Source organism: Plectropomus leopardus, chromosome 10, assembly GCF_026936395.1.
Source record: "Plectropomus leopardus strain MGB_pleo_1.0 chromosome 10, ASM2693639v1, whole genome shotgun sequence".
Classification (NCBI taxonomy): Eukaryota; Metazoa; Chordata; class Actinopteri; order Perciformes; family Serranidae; genus Plectropomus; species Plectropomus leopardus.
In genome coordinates, this window is record NC_142185.1 from 21,151,921 (window position 1) to 21,170,280 (window position 18,360).

At 39.8% G+C, this 18,360-nt stretch overlaps 1 protein-coding gene across 12 annotated transcripts in view; it reads right to left on the bottom strand.

Annotated features, from left to right (window-relative positions):
- Positions 1 to 18,360, bottom strand: part of LOC121948849 (dedicator of cytokinesis protein 9) — a 110,697-nt gene that overhangs the window by 47,989 nt on the left and 44,348 nt on the right. For 10 of the 12 annotated variants that reach the window (XM_088083271.1, XM_042494354.2, XM_042494352.2 and 7 more), the window contains exons 2-5: positions 12,470 to 12,586; positions 6,215 to 6,304; positions 2,377 to 2,459; positions 727 to 796 (exon numbers count right to left, since the gene is read on the bottom strand). In XM_088083271.1, coding sequence (XP_087939397.1) covers positions 727 to 796; positions 2,377 to 2,459; positions 6,215 to 6,304; positions 12,470 to 12,586 — 360 coding nt within the window. Of the gene's footprint in view, positions 1 to 726; positions 797 to 2,376; positions 2,460 to 6,214; positions 6,305 to 12,469; positions 12,587 to 17,481; positions 17,752 to 18,360 lie in introns of those variants that run through there. The other 2 variants (XM_042494353.2, XM_088083272.1) reach the window with 1 other exon arrangement.

Sequence of the window (18,360 nt, forward strand, 5' to 3'; positions counted from 1 at the left end):
CAACTAATACTGAGGCACATCTCGTGGCCTATGAGAGGTTCAGTTTGACATATCACGTGAGGAGACAAGGTCAGGATCATCACCATACATCTTGTGAGGGAGCGTGACCTTAAAGTATGTTAGATAACACATCAGCCGTCTATTATCATCTTTAAAGACTCCCATCAAATCTAAGTGTCTGTCAGGTGACTTATGAGCCTCCTTGTTGTGTTCTCTTATGAGCCTTTCCAAAGACAATAAACACACATTTAATCTGTATAAAAACAAACACACACACACACACACACACACACACACACACACACACACACACACACACACACACACACAGTCATACAGGACTTGGAAAAGGATGAAAAGATCCAAACGTTGCTGGAAAATTTCATTGTGTAAAAAAACAGGGAGCTGTTTTGGGACATTGTGCGCCAGCATAAGTCTTTAAATCTAATTGCACTTAATTCTTTCCTTTAAATTCAGCTTTTAGATGCAAAAATGCCTTTTATCTCTTTACCAGCTGTAATGGAAACAGGAGAGGCAAGACTGATGACTGGTATTAGACAGATTTAGCAGCATGCAGTCTTTTCTGGGCTGCTTTTCTAATAAAGAGCTGTGATCCTCCATAAAAATACAGTAAAGAAACACTGCAAATACACATACTTCATTACTCTGAGCTGTTGATTGGATTAGTTTTGTTAAACCAAGGAATAAAAAGAGACATAGACTCACCTCATCTTTGTCGACATCCTCATCCACTTCGAACACATGGACAGCCAGTTTATCGGGCCTGGAGACTTTGCTGTTTTTAATAAAAATAAAAATAAAAAAATCAAGTCATTTATAGGCAGAGGTAGAACCAAGTCATTATTTTCAAAGTCACAAGTAAGTCTCAAGTCTTTGCACTCAAGAATCGATTCCCAAGTCAAGACTGAAAGGTCCTGAGTCCTAAACTTCTAAACTGAGTTTCGACTCCTAAACAAGTCATAACGCACTCTTCACCAAATGTAAGGTTATTTTAACAATAGAGTTATAATATATCAAATTTACAAAAATCAGAAATGCTTTTAAAATTTGGATTTACTTGTTAAAACTAGTTTAGGGGAAGTTGCATAATGGCAACTAAACTGCAATACCAGAATTTCTCTTAAGTTTTCCATTTCTTCTGAAAGATTCGAGAACTTTAAACCCTTTATGTTAGCAAAAAATGGTGCACTGTATTAAAGACACATTTTCACAAAGAAAAAAATAATGCAAAGATGAAATAAAAGAATATACATATATTTAATGATAAAAACTACAGAATCTGAGCTAAATACGTACAAAAAATAAGCGATATTTACTATAAGAATAAAAAATACAACTAACTCATGTGCAACCATAAGCAGCAGCAAATGTGCAGTTAAGGTGCACCATGATAAATATAGAGTGATGTCAGTGGTTTGGAGTAAATATTGCACTTATCCATTATTTTGAAGAAGGAAACTCTACTCAAGGGACACATTTGCTTTTGATGTTTAAAAACATTTTATTGCTGGTACTTGAATTTTTAGCTCTTGGGGTTTAACAGCACTTGAATGACTGACTGAGTTTAGCTTATCTGCTTTCATTTCAGTTCACTTTGCAAATGTTTCTGGCACATGTGGTCTGACGTGCTGTGACTGAAATGCGATTTTCCTTCAGTTTTTGTCATTGTCTTTGAATAAGTAACTTTGCATATTTGCAGCTGTCTCCACAGAGTCCAAAAGAAGGCAACATCTTAGCAAATGCAAATTCCAGGAGTGTTGAAAAGCAGCACTTGACTGTTAATGGAAACACACTCAGGTGAATACTGCCTGCTGGAAAATAAAAAATGTGCCAGAGCTTGAGTTTTTTAACTGGCGATCCACGTCACAGAGTATTGTTTTAACTTCCCCAGATTCACTAAAGTGACAGGACGTTTGGCAGCAGAGACAGAGTCAAGATCATAAGGTCATTGTCAGCTCATATTCTAACGTGTTGCCAGTAAAACAGATATTCTTTAGGGAAGAGGCTGGAGCTGATGACACAATCTCCGGACAATGAGGGTGGTTTCCACACAGGCTCCAGCCGGGAATTATCCAGTGCACCATAAAAAGGAAACAGTCTTTTGTTGTAGGGAAATAAGAATTATTTCCACGCATGCGTTTCCTTGTAATTAACTCAACATTTTTCCAGAAGCAGGAAACAACCAGGTGACAGTGTGTCTAGGTGATTGTGTGTGCAGTGTGTCTTTTGGTTTAAAACCTCTGGCATCCATTTATTATATGCAGTGTCTGTTCTTACTTGCCCTTCGTAAGAATGTCTTGGCCAACAACCACATTACCTCTGTGAGTATAGTGTACAGTGGTGCTGCAGACTTACTTCGGAAGCTGTCGAAAGTCCCCAGAATAGTCCTCATACTTGTAGTTGACGACATGCCAGTCAGACTTGTATGTCTTAATGCACTGAGAAGACAAAGGAAACGAAATACAGACCACTATAACACACTGTACAGTGCTGCTATAAAACAATGGTTTGTGTCGCTGAATCATCATGAAGGCAAAAGCATTTAAAGATGTTCAGAACGGCCAAATTGATGGTGGGGTGCAAATTGCTCGAGAGAAGCAAGATGCAATTACTGTTTAAATATAAAGATAATGGTGCACACATTCAGACATGCACTCATGTACTCTTAAAAGTGATGTCTGAAATCTGCATACCACATTACAGTTGGCCAATAGATGCATTAAGCAGGCAAAACTGTTGAATTGTTGGTTTGGAAAGGTTACAGAAATTGTCAGAAGCAGCCCTCCCAAGTTAGATGTCAGAAAGTCGTGTGGGGAGGGGGTTTCAGACTCTGTTCGACCATCTGATTTGGGCTTTGGTTGAAACATACGGAGTTCTTAAAAATGTGCTCTGCCAATCTCGCATTGCATTCCTAAAGGCCTTGACACAGCGGGGGCACTCCTTTTTTTTGGCGGGGGGGGGGTAAATTGCACATTTACATGTTTTCAAACTGTTGTTGTCATGAGTGCTTTCACAAAACGTCAATATTACAGTGCAAAAAAGCAATATCATTATGCCAGAACAAGATCTAGATCTGAGCTTTTGCACTGCGAATAAAAGCATCAACCAATCATATTGTCCAGAACGAATATCATGTCATGGGAAACAATCGTGGAAGTGTTGCAAGTTTGTATCGCTGCTGATACGAATACTTTTGATGCAAATATTCACAGGCAAATATTTCACTTTTTTGTATTTATTATCTTTTTCACCTCCAGTGTGGAAAGGCCTTAAAAAACTGTCAGACTCACAGCGGACAGTTTTGAGAAAAAAAAAATAATTACAAATGATGCAGCACAACAAAAGATATAACCTCTTTTTGGCACCTATATTACCAACCATACAACTCGAACACCAGCAGGCTACAGTGGTCTGCCACACTCATTTTTTCAGATGTTTTTTTTTGTAGTTAAAAATGATAAGATTATGCACAGCTCCTTTTGTAACCAGAAAAGGCTTTCTACAAATTTTGGATAATAGGCAGAAAATGAAACCTACAAGATGAATGTTCTGATGAATAAAATTCAGTGGCTGACAAAACATTTTCTTGCAGCTGTTCTCATGAATCACAATAAAGCAAAATCACAATACACTGGTTGTTTTAACAATTAAAGCCTCTATGTGTTGAAATCCTCAAGGAAAAAGGGAGTGTATGGTCAGTGTTTACGCTCGACCTCCATCTAACCATGCACCAACTGGGAGGGAGTGTATCTCTGTCTGCCTTCACTTGGAGAGGAGACATCTGTTCATTGTTAGAGTCAGAGATAGGCGCACCTCACTGGTATCTATTCTGCAAAAATACGTGACCATTTACGAGAAATGCTCTGATGGGAAGACGAAATGCAACCTGATCAGGAGAGCGATCGGAAACAGAGGAGAGGCTCCTGCTGGGTTGATCCCCACAGCTGTCCTGGTGACGTCATGACCGGACTTGACCGGGAGTTTTAGTATCTTTATGACTTCAGACAAGGCTCCCTAAACGCTGACCTTTGACCTGGAAGGTAAACTGCCGGCAGCCAGTTGCTCTCTGGCTTTAAAAGACAGTAAGAGCAGTGTGCATGGGCCGGATGGTAAACCACTGTGCTCGTAAGAGGGAAAAACATTTGCCCTCTTACAGCAATAATTCATCATTTTATCAGCACCAACTGGAAATAATTCACAACAAGATTTTTTTTTTCATTCCGACTGCAATTAAACTGCTAAAGAAACACATCTTAAAAACTTCTGTGTGTTTGTTTACAACTTGTTTAGTCTAAGTTTCGGCACAGACAGACAACACTATAAACCAACACTGACAGACAAAAACCAGAAGTTTGACAAACTTGCAGATTAAATTGATTAATTGTGCTTCATCCCCCCTATGCTGCCTGCCATGAATAGATATTACTGAGGAAACACAGCATAAATAGTCCAGTAATGATCTGTAATGAGCTGAAATACCATTCAGTTCAAAGTAAGATGAATGCTCCCTTTAGCGGAAATAAAGAGGTTTCCTAATCAGCTGTGATGTAAGATGTACATTGCTGCTGAAATAGGCCACAAATTGGGTAATGACTCACATTAGTGTCACTGTTCTGCAGGGACGTGTCTGTGCACTTTACGTGCAGGTGATTTATGTACTTTCCTATCCACTTCCTAACTACTTGTACCAGACTTTGCACTTAGTAGCTCCATCAGATCTTCTTATGTTCTGCTATTAAATAAACTGTCTACATTTGTACAACCAGTTGTAGTACTTGAAGTGTTTTGTGATTTTTATTTATGGTAATACTGACCGGCACAAAAGTTTCTCTCATGATCATAAAGTTTCACTGACTGGGCAGTTTTTGCCTTTAGTTAAACTACTTAATGTTGACAATAGTTAAATTCTGTTGAATTAATGCTTCTTCATATTCCCAAAATATCACTTAAATTTACACTAAAGAAAAACAAAACTATTTATTTGGTGTGATTAACAGCATAAAACAGCATTGTCTTATTTTATCTGTTCCACTGCTTTTGTTGAAGCTATGTCACTGACATATTAGAACTCGCAGGCGGGGCCAGCAGGAAGTAAACCCAGAGGCTAAAAAACATTTTTGGCATATTTGCTAGACAAGCAACTTCACAGGGATGAATGAGAGTTGACTGAGATTGATTCAAGTCGAGCAGTCGTTTTTTTCTTTGCAGTGTACTTCTGGGGACATTTTGGTCCCCAGATTTTGCTGTGGAGTGAGTGCTCTTGACTTCCACAATAATGTTTGACATCAGCGGCATAGAGGGAGAGGGAGAGTGAACTGTAAGGTGAAGAAGTGGTGACTTTACAGCTCACAGCAACTTAATACATCGCAATCTCTGACTTTTGTTGAGATAAGCGTCGGCAAAAAATTTTGCAAATTTGTGCTCTGTCACTGGTACCGTTTGCTTGTTTACTATATTAAGTAAATGCGGCTGTAACGCTGAAATTCCCACGGAGTCAGTTCAAACCTTATATTGAAAACAAAATAAATTGCAGAATATTTGTTTTGAACAGCTAAGTCTGATTCCGCTCGCATAATTCTGAGTCAGGGTAGGCCCTACAGCCCTAGTGATTATGCTAGCCAATGTTAACGACAAGGGCGAGAATATCTGGCAACGTTGTTTGCTGCTCTGTGCCAACCTATTCATAATCGTAATCATCCAGTTTTAAATCTAAAATATCAAATAGCAATTCAGAAGGCGTGAGACTGGATCCGTGAAGCACTCACATTAACAGATAATCTGGGATATCGGTACAAACCAATGTCCCACACCAGATTTCTCCTCTGATTGTGGTGAGGGGTTTAATCAAGGATAAATCGACCCAAAACTCCTGTAGTTTTAGCCGAGCTTTAAAAACGTAACTACTGCATCATCAGGACTGTGTGGGTGTGGTTTCAACAGATTTGATTGACATCAGTCTGGTATCCAGATTTTGATCAAAATGTTGCTAAATCATGATTGGTGCATGTAATAACATGACATCAGCTTTTTTTCTCCCATCTGAGACTTCTCCACTTCAGACAAAAACACAAATACAGAAATCTCTAAAGTGAAACAACCACGTCTGCCAAAAAATGTTTATGTAACAACCCCCACTGCTCATATAAGAAGTTGATTAAGACAACATGTTTCCAGGACCTTTAAATCAGCTTACCTCTTGGACAAATAGACTCTGAGCCTCCCTCTCTGCATTTTCAGGCACTGTAGGGTACAGAGTTCTCCCTTGCCGCCTCAAAGTTAAAATCTGCAAAAGAAAGCAGCGATTTATTCCAGAAGATAAACAGAGCAGCAAACATAACAACATTGTAAAAGTGAAAAGAAAATGTGGAAGACATTGCTCAAAGCTGGACAGTTTGTGGTCTCAGCTGGACACAGTTGCTCCGGGTGTTCGTTTAAATATTTTTCTACGTTTGAGTCAGGACTGATGTGTTTCGAGGGTTCAAAGGGGCAGCGTGTGAGGGAGGCAGACTGCTTGTCCATACTGTTCAGCTCCAGGAACCACAGACACACCCTGAGTCTGGCTCTCTGCCACTGTTGTGCAGCCGCACTCGGGGTAATCAGCATCTCAGCACCTCCAACGCCTCGTTTCACTAATGACCAACAGGTTCAATGTGTGCCGGAGCCAAACAGCAGTCTCACAGTGGAACAAAAAAATCAAGGCTCCTATAGCTTTAAATCAGAACAGACTAAGCGTGGACAGCCATGCTAGCTGCTCTGAAAGGCAAATTTAAGTACATCTCAGCACTAAATTTACAGTCTCGTCGGTTTTAGCTGAGTGTGAAAGCTCTGTTTAAACTAACTCTGGGTAGAATACTGCTTTGTGCAACACAATCGTCATCATCAGGTCTTAGCAGGAGGATTAATTTAAAAATAAAGTGCATCTGACCACACGTAATCCCTGAGAGCAAGAGTGAAATATGAGTACAGCCATTAAGTGAAGCAGTTCAGCTGACTGAGAGTTAAAGGGAAACTGTGAATTGTGGCTTTGTGTGACTTGAATGCTGGTCAGCTGTGTTTTCTGTGATGAGAGGGCTGAGACAGAACCTTCATTATCTTTTCCCAAAATATTTTCATTGAAATGAAAAGTACTTTGAGTAGAAATATGAAGAAATATACTCCATTTTAATGTTTACAGTCCAATTTACTGCAGAGCTAATCAAAAGAAACCGCTTTGACCACATAATGTGTTTATCTATTGAAGAAAAAAAAATGCAATAAAGTTTTTGTCACAAATGATAATCAATCTAATGGGTTTATAATCTTATAAATATCACTGTATCCTATTCAATCTGTAAAGGGACCTTGAGTCCTTGAAAGGCACAATATAAATCCAGTGTATTATTATTATTATTATTACTATTATTATTATTATTAATCCACTGACCCCTTGAAAATGACGCCAATGGAAAAAAAAATAATATTTTTGCATGCTATGATGTAACGGACACATTGAAACTTAACATTTCAACATTGCTGTGGTTAATGTGCACTTAGTTTGGTTAAAGCACAAAAAACACTTGGTTATGGTGAAGATAAGATCATGTTTTGGCTTAAAATAACAGCTTTTTTTGTGCCACTATACCAGCTGCAAAAGCAGCAAGGTCCATGCACAAAAAAACCCAGCTTTTCCTGCCTAAAAAATGCTGGAAACACACCGACAGGTTGCTATAAAACACTGCGTTCACTGACTAAAAAACACAGCAATGACTTGCAAAATCACAACTAGATTTATTGTTTGATACTTCGAGAAGGTGTCATGCCATCCACCATCACCTCCACCTCTACATGACAAAATCCACTTATACAGTATGTCACCTTAAGAGTCGTTAATATGATACATATGCCATGTGCACATGCAATGTCTGAACTGACACTTGGGGTTAAATGTTTTCCTTCACCTCACGGTCCCTTTGAAAGACCTTACATATGAGCAGTGGTCGTGTCAACTACGACAAATTCCACACCGACTCATATTTGTGAACCTGAAGTCTCCCCTTCCTCTCTGCTAGCCAGGTTTCCTGCAGGGGAGATGATAATCTTTACAATCCAAGCAGCAGAAATAAACAGGCATGGAGGTAAGAGGGAGACGGGAAGCGGGTAACAGGAAGCTTTTAATTGGGCTACAAGTCACCAGGGAGAACCATGAAACTCTGGTGAAATAAGCCCTAAATTAGGATACCTAACCTGAACCAAGTGTACCCCGAAACATCACCGCCTCAGCACTGGCTTCATATTACTGGAGTTTAAACTGATATTAAAGGACGGCTGTTGATGTTCTGTATTTTGCCATTGTCAATAAATCTGATTTTAAAAAAAGACCAATTGCTATTATTATTATATTATTTTTCAACAATCAAGCCAGAAATGTTCCACCCTGGGTGGTGCACAGCGCAGAGCTGCCAAGGCTAATAAAAGCTAACAGTGGATATCAGGGGGCACTATGTTTCCACATGGTAAAACTAGCAAGCAGTATGTCAGGAAAACCAATAGAAAAATTAAATAAAAGGCAAGACATTTACAACAAAAAAAACCCCATTTAAATCTGTAAATGGGTGACTGTTTGTCATGGTAAAATATGTTTGCAATGTAATATATTGCAGAAGAATATTGTTGTCTGTGCAAGAAAAATTAATAAAGACATTGTTTAAAAAAATGTTTTTTTAAAAATCTGTAAATGGGTGGCACTTCACTGAAATAACACATAACTTGAGGCTCCAGAACAGAAATTTTATTTTACTTATTTCTTTTCTTATTTCCCCAAGTCTCTTTTTTTTTTTACTTTTGTCTGTCATTTATGGACAGTGTACATTGCAACTGTTTGACCATTTGTATGTTGGTCTTGATTGTACTGTGCTAAATGTCTTTGACTTAATCAAAAATTAGTTAAAAAAAAAAAAAAGAAAATACTGTGCTAAAGCTCACTGAGTCAATGAAGCACCTGACTAAACGTAAAGGCCTCCTGTGTTTTTTACATCATTTTGCATTTTCTGTTCTTAAAAATTACCAATTAGTTACGCGGTAATGTATGCAGGGCTACTGAAAGCAAAATTTACTGAAACTGACCTCCATTGTTACGAAAAACAACTAAACAACTAAAACAAACATGTAAACACAAGGGCAATTTTGTAACAGTTATCCTAAATGTGGATAACAAAACTAAAACTTTTTATTTTTGTGACCCCCTTTTAAAAATGTTCATCTTCCGAAGGAATAAATGGATTTGGGGACTGACTGCCACATGTGGGAAGCTGGCAAACGTTGAGAGAAACTGGCACATTGATTCACATGGGATTTGTTGAAAATAATAAACCTATAGGACATCGTCAGCCTCATTGTTTAAAGACATGGAAATGTAAAGTGATGCAAGTACAGGAAAAAGAATAATGTCCTGATCTTTGGGCTTTATGTCGGGAATGGGACTAGACCTGAGGGAAGGAACAACCCTTCTGGTAATCCTCGACAAATTTCTCTGAAAAACCCTGCAGAGAAAGCACACAGAGAGAAACCTGCACTGTCTGGTGCCAACAGTCTCCAGATCAAACCCAGATGGAGGTGATATAAACACTGGCTCACAAAAGACCAGTACCAACCGACATATGACTTTAAATGTGCCAGTGGGGATAAGATAAGGTTGAGACCTGATAGTGGTTTCTTTTCAGTAGCCAAAAACAGGATTTATACAGAAATAACAACACAGAAAGAGGAGCTCTTTCTGCCTGCTTTGGCTTTGATTCATCACAAACTAACTGTATACTCAGTACTGTTTCTGTGAGGTTACACACCGGCTGCACCTCCTTTCACTAAAAGCACCGAACACTGAAAGGGCCGTGACACAGAAGCTGATTAAAATCGTGCTCGAGTCAGTGGAGGTCGAAACAGATGTTGGGTTCAATCACCGTGCCTGTGGGGTTTTTTTTCTCTCTCAGCCAGAATCACCTGTCAGTCCCTGACAACGTACTGTTTGTGTGTAAAGCTGGTATGTTATGAAGGAGCATGATACAAGAGAAGTCAAGGCTGCCCCACTGTCACTGAGCACCCAGCTGCCAGATCTTTGTGAACTGTAACAATCAGTGACTTTATAAAGCGCCAAAGCCAAAGTTGGAAACACTTTCTTTTCACTTTCATTCTATTAAACACACATCGATCATCGACAGAGCAGTAACTGGAAAGATTCTTTATTCTCATAACGCTAAAGTCCCCATTTAAGCCGCAACATGGGTTTAGTGATCTGGGTCTGACAGTGGTTTTAGATTCAGGTGCTGCAACAGCACAAAAAACAGAAGTAAAAATAGAAATTATACAAGAGCAAGTAAAGACAAAGTTAGCAAGTCAGCAAGTCCAGTGTTATATAACAGTGTGCACCAGAATATTATATAAAGTGATTAAGTAGTTAGTATTAGTGTTGTATGTAACAGTATAGTTACAAAGTAGAAATACAATGTTTTAAGACAGTATATCATGTAAAACAGATATTGTGTGAAATAGTACAGTTTAGAATTCGACATAAGATGTAGTATAGGGTCCAATAATAATTTTGGTAATGATATAGTATAACAAAATATAGTAAAGTTCAGCAGTATAATATAGAATACCAAATGTAATATAGTATAATGCGGGATAGTATAGTTTAACATACTGTAGTACAGTACAGCATAGTAGCCTAAAGTATAGTAGAGTAAAGAAGCAAAGTAGTCTATAGTATGTATGACATAAAGCCGTTCAGACTTCACACAAACATCACTTTTTCAGTAAAAGGTTGTGAAAATTCTCTTCTCACACAAGACCACCCCATCCCGCACTGTGGTGCTCAGATGCATCTGCAAAATTCTGTTTTATTTTTGTCAGAAAACAATGTTAGAGTTGCATGGAAATGCTTTTCAAAGGGCACATTGATTTGGCAAGTCTACCCATCTGGTGCACTCAGGTGCTTTCATATTTTCAGAGCTTATTGGGTTTTCAAGCTATCAACTAATAAAATAACATTATCATTTGTTTGTTAAGAATCATAATGTACAATGGTGTTATCAGTGTCTAAAAGGCACCGTTTCCTTCCGATTTTCTTAAAAAAAAACAAGCTGAAATTCATAACAGTTGCAACCCCAAATGTACATATTTCCATGTATTCATGCATTCACACATACTTGTCACTAGTAAAATGATGCTTCACTATGACAACTGGTTAGTTGGCCGGATGGCATGCCCACAAATAAACACCTTCACACACACACACACACACACACACACACACACACACACACACACACACACACACACACACACAAACACACACTTGAACTCAGTTCCAAATTTCAGCCTTCTTGGGCAAAAACTGTGGCTGCCAAAGGGTGGGGAAATCTTCGCGGACTGACCAACCGACAGTGAGCTATAGAGCTGCTGGTCGCAGCTAAAAACCTTTTAATGCAACGCTGCAATATTTTTCATAAACTGGGATTTTGACTCCCATTAGAGCTGTGTTTGAAGTTTTTCTGAAATCTCAAAGTGTCATCAGTGTCTTACATGAAAAATCAATATACAGCTCCTTCATCCACATGGCTACGAGAAGGAGAACTGATCCAGATTTACAGATGGAGGTGCAGGTGGAATAGGGACTTGAGAGGAAGCATCAAACCATCTCTCTGATATGGACTGTGGGTATTCAGCTTAAAGAATGAAAGACTGTAAAATTTCCACTGGACCGTGAGACCGAGCGTCAGGGTCAAATTTGAGGATATACTGCACACCTCATTGCTGCTGTTACTGAGAACATCTTTCAAACAAGTCTCATTTCCTGAAGTACCAGCACTGGGCCAGATTTCCATTTTAGATTTTCCATCCTCCTCGTGGAAAGTGTTAGAAAGCGTACGTCCTGTACAATGTTGCTCGAGATAACACTTGTTCTGTCACAACACTGGAGACAGTGTGAGCCAATTAAACAAATGGCCCCTGACCCCGCTCTCTCTCTCTCTCTCTCTCTCTCACTACAGCATGGGAGGATGTAAACAAAAACAAAAAAACCCTCTCTGAACGACCCCACCCGGTATTCACATCAGTGACCACGCCCGGGCCAAAGGAAAAGACTGATGAAGCCAAACAAACACAACAAAGAAAACACGCAGCTTTCCGCAAGTGGGTGAGTAAACAATGGTGGAGGACTGAAAATAAATGGTTTTACCTTGTATGGTTATGGAGCAATTTTTCAACAAAAAAGAAGCTTTTTAGTGTCTTAAAGTAGGTTAAGCTGCAAGATTTGTCTGTCTACAATAATTTAAGGGATTGCTTTTCACCAATATAATCCCAGTTACAATATCAAGAGTCAGATTTATATCAGTAAGCTTTTATATCAGTTTTTTTAGTGGGTTTTTTTTAGTGTGGATGTGACGTACATGCAGAAAAAAGGTGTGAAACTCACCTCAAAGTCCTCCAGGGGGAACTGCAGCATGTCTCTGAGGACATCACTAAGGATTTGTGTCTTCCTCTGCACCAGCACATTTTCATAATCCAGAGGCTCGATCACCTTCGGCTTCACCTCAAGAACACAGACGAAAAACTCTGTTACTGGAATGCAAGTTCACAAATGCTGGTTAAACATCCATGCAGAGACACAGGAGGGAATATATGCGGCACATTTTTGTTATTGCATTTTATAGCTTTATTAACTATAGAGATAGATGGATAATTGCAACCAACAAAGGACATTAACAGACATGAATATTACAGTTCATGGCTGCAGGTGTTTTTTCTAACTTTCCACAAACATGGTCAAGCACACTATTAGCAAAGTTTCTTCTGAGATTCATCTGGAAAAATTCACAGAAGCGGCGCACTACCATAGAACATGAAGATTTGTTTCCTTGAGGCATCATCTCCACAGTTTGGGTTGTAATTTATTTTAAACCAAAAAAAATTAAGATATGGGTGAGAATTACAATTCTCCATGAATAAATGCTTCCTATGTGAAAAGGTTCCGATTTAGATTCAGGTTACTTTATTTGTACCCGTAGGTAGATTTGGTTTGCAGTATAAAGTGCAAGGCATCTATTTCACACAGTTGTCAGACACCACAAACATACAGGATTAAACATGACAAGATGGTAAAAGATAAGACATAAAAAAAAGAAAACAATTAAAGTTCTCCAGTGCTAATAGAAATGTCAAATATGTAATAAATACCAATAAAAACACTAAACTACAAAACCAAACCGTAAAAAAAACAATCTAATAAAAGCTGCCATTAAGTTCAAGTGTACCCCAAAAGCTCTGTCACACTAAGCGCACCCAAGGAGCACCAGTGCAGACTCTGTCCCTTTATTTCTAGTGCTGCCGGCACTCCAACACTGCAGCTCCAGTCACGTTAAGCATGTGTCGTACCCCACAGCTCCCATAGGGTCAAAGAGCATGTCCCGGCCTTCATTTTACATTACATTTTTTCTTGTCAAGCTCCACCCTCTTGTCTAAATTTGGTCACTTCTAGCTAAAAAAAACCCAAACAAATAAAAAACAGCCAAAATGCCCAATTTGAGGTTTCAAAATGTGAGTCTCAAAGTGGCTATGTCAACTTCTTTTATACAGTCTATAGTTTAAGCCACAGCAATGCAGTGCTGCTTTTGATCCACCTGCATTGAACACATGTAATAAAAATGCAGTCAACTCTTACAGTCTGATGATCTGGCCGACTAAGCACCAAAATAGCAGAAAGTTCAAGCCTAATCCAACAAATGACGCATATAACTGTGCACAGGAGCAGAGCTGGTGTTGCACACAAACAGGCCGCTACTGTACATTGAGTTGAAGTCATCTCGCTGTGCTGTCACATCAGGCTTTACCAGTACATGCTATCAGTTGGATACACCGCGATAAGTCTATCAGGGCTCCATCTGCCCGGAGCAAATGCATCGGCCTCAGCAGCGGGATGAGCTTATCCCTCCATGAGAGCAAACACGCATGACACGTATGTCAAGAAAACAAGGAAACAATCACACTCCACCTCACTTAGAGAGTGATTATGGATTTATGGTGCACCGTGTCACAGTGTCTGTATAACATTCAAGTATTGACCCACTAAACTCCAGTGGCTGAGGCTGGGGAGAGCTTAAGCACCGCAAAGACACAGTAGCCATTAGATGGAGAGTCAGCTGTCAACACTTCCAGATGATGGGACTGGAGGATAAATCTTACAGCCCAGGAAACAGCAGACTGCAAAATGAACATAACACTTCGCCAGATTTTAGTGTTGAGCGACAGCACAGCCCACATGTTGCCTCCACATCTGGGACTGATAATACTAGCATGATCTCAGAGGGAGAGTCATGGATATTGACCTGCTTAAGTACATGTTGCTAGCAACCTTTGTTAATAACAGAGAACAGCTCACACTATGGACAGAGGGGGCAGGACCTTGTATCGGTTTCAAGGACAAGGAGGGGATAGCAGAACAGAGACGGTGCCACCGTGTCTGCCAGCTACAGCAGGCTGTGACATTATCAGTCAAACCTTTATTCACAGCTTTACCTGAACATAACGCAAATGTTCTAACAAGTAATGCTGTCACACTTCAGTGAGCTGATTTTTTTCATAAAAATAGAGTGAGAGAAGAACAGACATTGCCTTTCAAATCAAGGAGGCAGGATGATCTGAGCCACCCGCATTTTTATGTGTACAGTTTCCATTAAACTGTGACAGGATTGTGGCTAAATTGTGACCTGTAGATATGCAAATATCTCACAAGCTGCTTAATAAATATTTTTGTTGTGCTGTTTTATGGTGTGACAATGCTGTAGTTAAGGTCTGTTTAGTTTTTTTTCCAAATCTGGGGTTACCTTCTAGAAATGACCCTGTGGAAAGATTTATTTTTTCCAGGATGGTGAAAGCATGACCCACCCTACTCTGTCTGACTCTGCCTCTGATCGTCTTATCCCAACACATTCGCACATGAGCAAAATTAACACTGACGAATTTTCACGTCCTGTTCATGTCTGTTCAATGCGAACAGAGGGCTAATAATACAATTCCCTCAGGTGGCAAAGCAAATTAGCATCTTCACAGCTGGTAGAATTCAACTTTTGTGATATTTGACTAGCTTATTTGCAGCCTTCAACCAATAGCAAAGAAGTATGTGTGGTCGACTGCTCGTGAGAGATGCTGCCTGGCTGGCAGTGAGTTAGGAGACAGACCTGGGATGTAAGAAAATGGAAAATGTACTGATAACATCAAATTTCTCTGTATTTATTAGAGGGAAACTTTGTATTACTGTAATTTATGTGTGTGTAAAAAGTCTCCCTTTTTAAAATAACTGAAAATAAAGGTGATTTTCTCCATCTTTTTTGCATTTTTTGAATACCGTAGACAAAAAAGAAAATGTACATAGTAGGATAACCATCAATTTCTAAACCACAGCATACCTTAAAACTGGCTGCAGCTCTAGCTGTCACCGCATCAGCTCACCACAGCGGGTATTTTCTTCAAACTATAGTCAAATGACAAATGCAAACAGTTCAACGTCTGTTCTACTCATTCTTTTTCTCTGTTTTATCTCTCTACCATGAGAGAGAAAAGTTGTTGCTCACCTGTCTACAGACCGGACAGGTAAGTCAGGAAGGGATTAAAGACGACTGAGAGATAAAATGTGTTTGTGTGTGTCTGTGTCTCCTTTGAACCGACCAAAAATCAGACAATCTGTACCAGACAGGTTTTGCAAGTGAGAGAGAGGGTCAGAACAGAAGTGAAAGGAGTTTATAATGAACACCCTCTGGACGTCCAACAACCTCACACCAAAACAAAAAAGAGCACTTGCATTTTGTCACTTCACCAACAAATCTTTTACTGTCCAAACACCTGCTGATGCTGAAAAGGCCTGCAGTTAAAAGGAGGTTCTGATATTTGCAGTAGCTCCTCAAAGATCTGAGCCCATCACAGAGATGGCGCCCTCCTCTCACCAGTGATGGATCCTGATCCCGGCCTGTTATTGCTAATGGTTTTCTGACTCCAAACCCCTCTGGGCTCTGCCACATTGCTTTGTCAGTGGCCAGTGAAGGTGGTCAACCGCACAGTTCACTCAGCACTGAGTAAGACTCTGAACGTGCATAAGCAAAAGTTGTGTCACTCCCTCAACCACATTTCTGCTGACCACCGTCAACAGATCTAGGCCCAAATTCTGTTGTGTCATTGTTAGAAATTCTTTACGAGGAAAAACCCTGCAGATGTGCCATTTTGCTTTCAAGAGGTGCCTCAACAAAAATAATACATTATAAGCACAAACAAACAGAACTGTAACAAAAGTAACCTTAACAAAATGAAATAATAGTAACAGGATAATTAAACAATACCAAATATAACCAAAACCCCCACACAGACAACATTTTTTTTTTATTTTTATTTTTAACAAATTATGTGACATTTCATGCCAAGTTTTTGATTATTTTTCCCTCCATGTCTTTGACAGAAAATTAAATCAATGTGCTGAGGGTTCAAAGGTTTAAGTGCTTGTCTGAATGTAGCACAAGAAAACTGATATCAGTCCAGGTTTCAAAGGGTTAAACATAAAACCTTTCTTAGCCGTCCTTAACTTAGAGATTGTACAGACAGAAAAAAAAACGGTGTAGTTTTTCCATTGATAATTACAGGAGATCACAGTCAAATCAGTCCTCTGAAATGGCTTTTTAAAAGACTTGTTGAATTGAATAGTGCACTTCTATGTCTATTTGTGTTTCTAAAACACACCATAAACCATTTTGAATACAGTACTAAAATAAAAACAGACCAGAACAATGCAAGCTGCATGTTTCACATCTGTATAATTAAGTCAACAAACTTGACAGTCATCCCTGGAAAGCCCATAAAGCGGAGACGTATGAGGCCATCTCTTCCCCTCCCTCTCCACAGTGATCTAACAGCTGTTTAGCTGCAGCACCCACTCCTCCCATCACTGCTCCCTCTCACAGCAACGAACAATGGTGCTGTGTAGTGCCTCTCCACTAACTGATACATGCAATCTTTTTATCGCTACTGTCTGCTTCAGATGGCTCCGGAGATCCAACCACTGGACACCTTAATCACAGGGCAGGAAATTATCACCAGGTTGACTTTTGAGCCAAATAAAATGTTTTATAAGCCAAGGTCATCTTTGAGGGGAAAAAAAAACTGTGTACTGCTTCCCTCCAGGTGGTTAAGTGCTGGTAAAGTTCAACATTCCTCTCTGCTATGTGCTAACGTAGCAAATTTTTAATGTGAGTTGGCAACGTTGTGTTTAATGAAAAGATGACAAAGGTGGAACAGCGCAGACACTCATATGACACCTGCTTCTGGACTTAATGACTGTGGTTAACCTTTGGAGCACTGCACACTGTACGATGTACTCTGACAAGCCAAAACAGTTAACATAAACCAAACAGAGTCTTTAGATAAAAAAATCCCTCAATGACTTACCAGCACCTGTGGCACTGCATCTACCTCAGCCTCAGCTGCAGCCAAGCTCTTGTACTGCTGCGGACTCTCAATGACCAGCTCCTTCTTTGGAGCTTTACTCGCCCTTCCTTGCATTGTCAACAGCTGCGGTAAGAGCTAGATCCCAGAGAGAAGCAAACAGCCAGCATATCCGATGGAGAAAAATCTTACTGTTAGAAAAAAAAAGTTTGGGCAGTTTGTATTTCTCCTGACAGACTCGTGCTCACGCCCTCCCCACTCAGACTGCTCTGTGTGTCTGAGAGTGGAGGACTCACACCCAGGCGGAGGAGAGGCCCCTCCTACACTCAGCTGTGCAGCCTGGGGAAGTTAAACACCCTCACACACACACACACACACACACACACACACACACACACACTGAAACACACAATGAAGCTATCTGACCCACCACTATCCACCTGCACGGTGACACAGGGTTGACAAAGGCAAACAAAAGATGCATTCCTCAAGTATTACAGTCCGGTCAGGGACCGTCCACGCCTTGTGTGGGACAGCTGAAATAAGAGCTGGCTTAAGTTTCATCAAGAACAAGCAAAGAGAGAATGGGACAACATTTGTGTCGCAGTATTCAAAGAAACCACCCAGGCTTCAGCGGAGCACATACAGTGAGAGCACAAACTCAAAAAAAAATCAGCCGAAGCGATTTAGAAGTGATTTTCTGCGTAAACATCACAGATAAGCTGCCAGACTGAGATCATCAGATTGCGCTTTAGAGACAACATGTACAAATCTTGACCCGCATTAAATGCTAAAGACTGAAGAACAAATCTATCTGAATCAGAAGTGCTGTACATCAAATTAGTCATCAGTCAAACACGAGTCCCCAAAGTTTTTAGTGCT